Raw genomic sequence first — 7982 nt, forward strand, 5'->3', positions numbered from 1 at the left:
ATTGGAACACCTAGAGAACTCTCAGACTGTGAGAAACAACATTCTCTCTCTCTCTCTCTCTCTCTCTCTCTCTCTCTTCTCGCTGATTGGAACACCTAGAGAACTCTTATTAGACTGCGAGAAACAACATTCTCTGGTCTGATGACACCCAGATTGAACTGTTTGGCCTCAGTTCTGAGCATCATGTCTGGAAAAAAAACAGGCACCACTCATCACCCGTCCAATACCATCCCAAAGGGGGTGGGGGGTGTTTTTCAACTCAACTGGTCAAGGTTAAGGGAAAGCTGGACGGAGCAAAGGACAGGCATATCCTTAATGAAAACCTGGTCCAAAGCACTCAGGACCTCAACTGGGCTGAAGGTTCCCGTCCCAACAGGACAATGACCCTGTGAATAAGTACACAGCCAAGACAACACAAGAGTGGCTTAAGGTGCAACTCTGTAAAAGACCTTGTTGAGTGGCCTAACCAGAGCCGTGACTTGGTCTCTGGAGAGACCTGAAAATGGCTGTCCACCACCAGTCCCCATCCAGTCTACAGAAGATCTACAGAGAACAATGGTAGAAAATCCCCAAATCCAGGTGTGCGAAGCTGGACGTGTCATACCCAAGCCTGATTAAGATGCTTCTACTAAGTAAAGGATCTGAATACTTATGTAAATGTGATATTTTAGTTTTTGCCTTTTTTAATACAATTTGCAAATATGTCTAAAATCCTGTTTTCGTTTTGTCATTATGTTGTATTTAGTGTATATTGATGAGGGACAAATTAAATTAAACGATTTTAGCATAAGACTGCAACATAACAACTACAAATCATCTGAACACCTGAATACATTCTGGACACGTCTGAGTACTTTATGAATGCACTGTATGTTGCTTAAAGCATGGAAACCATTTCATGCTGACAAATCAGTAGATATGAGTAGTAGATTCCCATTTTTAATGTCTGTGAGAACCTTCAAAATCTTAACCTTTAACCTTCAAAAAAGAAAATGTTAATCCTCAAAATGATTATTCTAACGTGTTTAAAATTACAAAAGCCATTGTTGTTTTTTCATGTTCAGCTTTTGTGACACATACTACGTAATGTGTGCATAGTGTAAAATCCAAATCTTCCTCAGTTGTCTATTCCAGTGGTAGGTCTACATTTGGTGTTTTAAGCACAGTGCTAAATTATTCTAGAGATTGATAATGTTGTAGGACCATAGATGAAGCACTGGCCATACGTATCACTTCTGTCTAAACTTTGCAACTCTAAATCTTCCACTTATGATACGGAGAGCGTTTTGTGGATATATTGCACACTAATGATAAAGGTGGCACTCCAAACAGTGTGTTGGCCATAGCCGACATAAAATATACAGTTGCAATACAGTTAAGCATTAAACATGAATTAAGTTTTCCTCTACATTGATAGTCACGATTTAGAGTGTGGAGCTAAACTTTGGGAAAACTTAAAGTTGAAAGCGGTATTTGTGCAAGACAGAGACACAGGTTACGGTGGGAGAACTTCTGTAGAAATGTGTGCTGTTCTTCTTAAAGGTGCAGATTTAGGGTGCTTTATCTGCAGAAATGGAATACAGTATTCATAAATATGTTTTTTATTAGTGTATGATCACCTGTAACTACGAATCGTTGAGTTTTTCTTAGCTTACAATGAGCCCTTCATATTTACACACGTCCACGAGAGCTGCCATGTTGAGCCATAATGTTTCTACAGTAGCCCAGAAGGGACAAACCAAATAATAGGCACTAGAGCGGGCCTTTCACGTTTTTATGGCACCTGACATCCACCGTTGGAAAGGGAAAAGTATTCAGTTGGTTTCAAACCTTAGCCTCAGTGCTACGTAATCCAAACATAATCCTACAGACTGTATCTTTAATACATACTAAATAACAGCAATGGACAGAAATGGACTGGCAAAATGAGGTCACAACAAACAACAACAACAAACATGGAATTTACAGACGGTTGAACATCTCAATTTCTTCCACTCTTTACATTTTATTGATATTATTTTATTTTTCTGCAAAAGAAAATGTAAAAGTCACGCTTGGCTTTTTGCCATGAGGTAGAACTGTTTGAGAACCAGCATCTTGGGAGAGGAACATACAAATATCTCTCTACTAAAGAACATTTTAGCTGTAACTAGGTTCAAACGATTACAACGACGATGGGTATAATTTACCTTAAATAGAACATAAATTATCAAAAACAAAGTCTGATTATAATGTACAACTATTTACAAATGAACCCAAAAGCAGTGCGTTGACCTGTGTAACTGCTCTGGATCTAGTGATGTGCAGTGTGTTGACCTGTGTAACTGCTCTGGATGTAGTGATGAGCAGTGTGTTGTAGTGATGTGCAGTGTGTTGACTGCTCTGGATGTAGTGATGAGCAGTGTGTTGTAGTGATGAGCAGTGTGTTGTAGTGATGTGCAGTGTGGATGTAGTGATGTGCTGTGTGTTGTAGTGATGTGCAGTGTGTTGTAGTGATGTGCTGTGTGTTGTAGTGATGTGCAGTGTGTTGTAGTGATGTGCAGTGTGTTGTAGTGATGTGCAGTGTGTTGTAGTGATGTGCAGTGTGTTGACCTGTGTAACTGCTGTGGATGTAGTGATGTGCAGTGTGTTGTAGTGATGTGCAGTGTGTTGACCTGTGACTGCTCTGGATGTAGTGATGTGCAGTGTGTTGTAGTGATGTGCAGTGTGTTGTAGTGATGTGCAGTGTGTTGTAGTGATGTGCAGTGTGTTGTAGTGATGTGCAGTGTGTTGACTGCTCTGGATGTAGTGATGTGCAGTGTGTTGTAGTGATGTGCAGTGTGTTGTAGTGATGTGCAGTGTGTTGTAGTGATGTGCAGTGTGTTGTAGTGATGTGCAGTGTGTTGTAGTGATGTGCAGTGTGATGCAGTGATGTGCAGTGTGTTGTAGTGATGTGCAGTGTGTTGTAGTGATGTGCAGTGTGTTGTAGTGATGTGCAGTGTGATGCAGTGATGTGCAGTGTGTTGTAGTGATGTGCAGTGTGTTGTAGTGATGTGCAGTGTGTTGTAGTGATGTGCAGTGTGTTGACCTGTGTAACTGCTGTGGATGTAGTGATGTGCAGTGTGTTGTAGTGATGTGCAGTGTGTTGTAGTGATGTGTAGTGTGTTGTAGTGATGTGTAGTGTGTTGTAGTGATGTGTAGTGTGTTGTAGTGATGTGCAGTGTGTTGTAGTGATGTGCAGTGTGATGCAGTGATGTGCAGTGTGTTGTAGTGATGTGCAGTGTGTTGTAGTGATGTGCAGTGTGTTGTAGTGATGTGCAGTGTGATGCAGTGATGTGCAGTGTGTTGTAGTGATGTGCAGTGTGTTGTAGTGATGTGCAGTGTGTTGTAGTGATGTGCAGTGTGTTGTAGTGATGTGCAGTGTGATGCAGTGATGTGCAGTGTGTTGTAGTGATGTGCAGTGTGTTGTAGTGATGTGCAGTGTGTTGTAGTGATGTGCAGTGTGTTGTAGTGATGTGCAGTGTGTTGTAGTGATGTGCAGTGTGATGCAGTGATGTGCAGTGTGTTGTAGTGATGTGCAGTGTGTTGACCTGTGTGACTGCTCTGGATGTAGTGATGTGCAGTGTGTTGTAGTGATGTGCAGTGTGTTGACCTGTGTAACTGCTGTGGATGTAGTGATGTGCAGTGTGTTGTAGTGATGTGCAGTGTGTTGACCTGTGTAACTGCTGTGGATGTAGTGATGTGCAGTGTGTTGTAGTGATGTGTAGTGTGTTGTAGTGATGTGTAGTGTGTTGTAGTGATGTGCAGTGTGTTGACCTGTGTAACTGCTGTGGATGTAGTGATGTGCAGTGTGTTGACCTGTGTAACTGCTCTGGATGTAGTGATGTGCAGTGTGTTGTAGTGATGAGCAGTGTGTTGTAGTGATGTGCAGTGTGTTGTAGTGATGTGCAGTGTGTTGTAGTGATGTGCGGTGTGTTGACCTGTGTGACTGCTCTGGATGTAGTGACGTGGGCAGTCGTTTGCCCAACACCCCCACTATCTACTTCCCCTCCCTCAAAGACTTACATAAAAAAAATGCTTTGCAGAGTAAAACAGTAAAATCTTAAAAGTCTTACCAATGACATACAAGACACCCAAGTTTGACTATTCAGAAACTGTGACAACATTACAGTATGATATATATGTAAATGGCTTAAGTTTGCCTATTCAGAGACTGTGAGCATTACTGTATGATATACTGTATATGGGAAATGTCTTAAGTTTGCCCAGATGCCTCTGCAATCTCCAGCACAACCACAGGAGCTCCAAAGTCCTCCCTTATTCACATGTTCCTACAGCTTTGCCTGTACAGCAAGCATCTAGCAGAGGTCACTGGTTCGGTTCACACACCCTGGATACACACAAACTGACAAATGAGCTCTATGCCTTTCTTGTACTACAAGTGGCTTTGGATCAAAGCATCTGCTGAAGGAATACATGCAAGTCTCTCTGTCTCCTTTCCCCCTCTCTCCTCTCTCTCTCTCTCTCGCTCTCTGTCTCCTTCCCCCCTCTCTCTGTATCCTCCCCCCCCTCTCTCTCTCTCTCTGTCTCCTTCCCCCCCCCTCTCTCTCTCCCTCTCTCTCTCTCTCCTTCCTCGTCTCGTCCTCCTGTCCTTGGCTGAGTGCTGACTCTTTCCTCACAGCGCTCGCCATGATTAATCAGTCTCATCAGAGTGGCTACCTGCACCCACAGGCCTCCACCACCATGTCCTCGTACTGCTTGTAGACCACGTTGTTGCCGGCGTCGATGTAGAGGATGCTGATGGGGCTGAGGCGGGAGGGCACGCAGCAGCTGGGCGGCATGGTGCCCGGGCGCATGGAGTTCATGAGCGTCTGGATGATGGCGTGGTTGGTGGGCTCGAGGTGCGAGCGCAGCGGGAAGTCGCACACGCCCTCGCAGTGGTACGCCTCGTAGTCCAGCGGCGCGATGATCCAGTCGTCCCAGCCCAGCTCGCGGAAGTTCACGGGCAGCGGCTTCTTGCTGCAGCGCGACCGCGAGCGCCGGCCGTGGCGTTTGCCGTGGCGACCAGCGCCGCCGCCGGGTAGAGAGCGCTGCACGTCGACTGCGGCCAGTCCTCAGCTGCTGCTGCTGCTGCTGCTGTTGCTGTTGGTGCTGCTGCTGCTGTTGGTGCTGCTGCTGTTGTTGGTGCTGCTGTTGTTGGTGCTGCTGTTGTTGGTGCTGCTGCGGTTGTTGCTGTTGCTGGTGCTGCTGCTGCTGCTGCTGCTGTTGTTGGTGCTGTGAGCTGTGCTCTTTGGCCGAGTTCTTCTTCTCCCACACCACGTGCCTTTTGATCTTGTCCCTCTTCTCGTAGAAGAGGCTCTGACGCTTCTTGGACCGGGTGAAGACCACCAGGATGGCCTTCTTCAGGTGGGGACGGTTGTGTCTGCGGAAGCCCATCTGCTGCAAGTCCACCTCCCTCTCAGGGTTGTCCACCATGGCCCGGAGCTCCAGGCAGAAGTGTCGTCCCTGCAGGTGCTTCTGCCACTCCTGGAAGATCTCCCATATGTCCAAAACTTCCCAGTGCGGCTTCACAGAGTCCCCCAAGTCCAGGGTTTTGGAGTCCAGCACGTGCTGCGACTGACAGGACAGAATCTGAATGTCCACCGGAACCATCTCAGACACTCGGAAGATTCCAGAAACTTTTGTGTAAATCCTCAGCTCAGCACCCAGCAGCTCCACTTTATCAGAGAGGGTCGAGATGTCAAAGAGGTACTTCTGTCTCTGGAGAGGGGAGGTCAGCAAGTCATCTGTGAAAGGAAGTATTTACTTAGTGGTTATATCGTGCAACATTCCATATTGATGATCATACATTTTTAATAAAACTTTGGATCAAATATTTATATAACATTGTATTTACAATCCATTATATACATATATCAGTCTAATAGAGATAGATATAGAGACTAGATAGATATATTAGACTGATAGACTTCATGACAAAAAAAAATCGATGTTTCACAGCAACAGTCAAGTAAAATGGAAAAATTGCAAAAAAATAATTGCTGCCTCACTCTACTGCTTAAAAAAAATCATGTTACGCATGTTAAGCATTACAAGTTAAGCATAATCTTCACCATTAACATCACATCAATATTATGCTATTCAAAATCACTGTGAGTAGATAGACAGATAGATAACCAACCTTGTCCAACATCCACAAAACTTGTAATAGTGTTCGCAGCCTTGGATGCTCGAAAAAAACTTGCATTCAGTCCCAACTTTTCCGCTGCTGAGAATGTTTTGTAGATGGAGAGCATGTATTCGTGTGGCTTTATGGAGTCTTTGAATCCTCGGCCCCGCTGAGAATTTTTACCGTTTGGTGATGACAACGGTGAGGATGTGTAGATATCCTTCATCTTTTTTGTTGCTTTTTGCTCGTCAAAGATCTTACCAACTTTGCTAATTGGAGCCGAGGGTAAGAACACAGACATAGCTTGAAGACGCGTAAAGTCCATACAACAGGTAAAAACCACCAAGATAATTGTGAAACGATATGCACTCATGCTGGGGGTATCCTTGACAAACGTCTTGAAAAGGAAAACTAAAAAATAACATACAATAGGCCTGCTAAATGACGCATGAAGAGTTTGGTGCAAGAAGGTGCAAGGAAGGTATGCGCGTCAAGTGAAGTGTTCTCGGAGGGCATGAAGACCACCACGCCAACTTTAACCCGCCCTCCTCAATACAGCCTCCGACTAGTCAAGGCAACAACTTACCGTTTCCTCCGAAGCAGAAAAAGGAGGTAGCCAAGGCTTGATTGACTCTTGAAACTCAGCTTAATTTCCCCTCGCTACTCTCTGACTCCAATGCTAAAGTATATGTTGAGGACCAAAGTAGGTGAAAACTCCACAAAATACAAATAAACATCCGTATAGTAAAATATTAGATTGTTTTTTTTAGAGTAGAGGATTAACCCACTGCTGCCCTATAAAATGTTTAACTCTCAGTTTGGCCAACAACGGATATGCTATCTGATATCTAAACTATCCACACGAATATGCTAATTTCATCCAGAGCCTCGTCATATTTTTTCCCTGTCATTTTCAAAGTTGCACTCAAACTCCCGCCTCGATAGTTTCTGTATAATTCCCTACGTCAGCATTTGATCTCTCATGGTATAATTTTGCCGACACATAACTCATAGAAACACTATTTGTTTGAGTATAAAAGAGTGGAGTTGTATATGTGATGTATAGACTCGAGACTGATGGTCAAGTGGTATGCCCTCGTTAGCGGTATTAGTCTGCCCTCTCGTGGAGACACGAGATCACCAGCAACTTCGGCTTCCAGTTTTACATCGTTGATAGGCGGCGTAATAGCGGCCAGAATGGCAAGTTTACATCATCAAACTATAACTACTTACTGTATCAGCAAAAATACGTAAACAAACTCCATTCACTACTTTGGACTGGTAGACTACAGTCTGTCTTGCCATAATTGGGCGGCTGTTATATGGGTTAGGTTAAGTTGTTGGGTAAGTTGTTCAGTACTTGCATGTGACAGTGGGAAGATCCAGACCACTGGGAATTTAACCTCTAAAAAATAAATAAAACGAACTAAAAAAAACAGAAGCAAGTAACAACCCATAGCCTAACACTTAGCCTCAACACTCGGACTTAACACTCTGACTTCTGACTCTGGTTCTACTATTTCAGCACCAAGGATAGTAACTTTGCCCCTGTATTTGGTTATCTAAAATGATTTAGTTACAATAAAACAATATAATCATTGTGGTGTATGACACAGAAACACATTCATTTAGTGAACAAAAGTATGTGACTTACAATAACATTAGATAAAAGACAGTAAAAACTAAAATTAAGTAATAAGCATAATTAAATCAATTATTATTATTAAAATATAATTTAAAGCAAAACCTTGATAAATATAATACTAATACTAATAATTATAACGATGATGATGACAATGACGACAATGATGACACCAAACACTAAAACTATGAA

The 7982-nt window shown here is 43.4% G+C and overlaps 1 protein-coding gene across 1 annotated transcript; it reads right to left on the reverse strand.

The window, feature by feature from the left end:
- Positions 1 to 4595: 4595 nt before the first annotated feature.
- LOC105912493 (growth/differentiation factor 6-B) lies at positions 4596 to 7754 on the reverse strand. Its single transcript, XM_031586178.2, has 3 exons — positions 6161 to 7754; positions 5220 to 5765; positions 4596 to 5047 (listed from the first exon to the last, which is right to left on the reverse strand). Exons 1-3 carry the CDS (start codon positions 6519 to 6521, stop codon positions 4695 to 4697), a joined length of 1260 nt encoding a protein of 419 aa, XP_031442038.1. The 5' UTR covers positions 6522 to 7754; the 3' UTR covers positions 4596 to 4694.
- Between the last annotated feature and the right edge of the window lie 228 nt (positions 7755 to 7982).

This window comes from Clupea harengus, chromosome 19 (assembly GCF_900700415.2).
Source record: "Clupea harengus chromosome 19, Ch_v2.0.2, whole genome shotgun sequence".
NCBI classification, from domain to species: Eukaryota; Metazoa; Chordata; class Actinopteri; order Clupeiformes; family Clupeidae; genus Clupea; species Clupea harengus.

Coding starts and splice junctions, on each gene's coding strand:
- LOC105912493 (XM_031586178.2), bottom strand. CDS start 6,521: ATGAGTGCATATCGTTTCACAATTATCTTGGTGGTTTTTACCTGTTGT. Junction 5,766..6,160: donor TTTTGTGGATGTTGGACAAG/GTTGGTTATCTA, acceptor TTCCTTTCACAG/ATGACTTGCTGACCTCCCCT. Junction 5,048..5,219: donor GCAGCAGCAGCAGCAGCACC/AGCAACAGCAAC, acceptor CCGGCGGCGGCG/CTGGTCGCCACGGCAAACGC.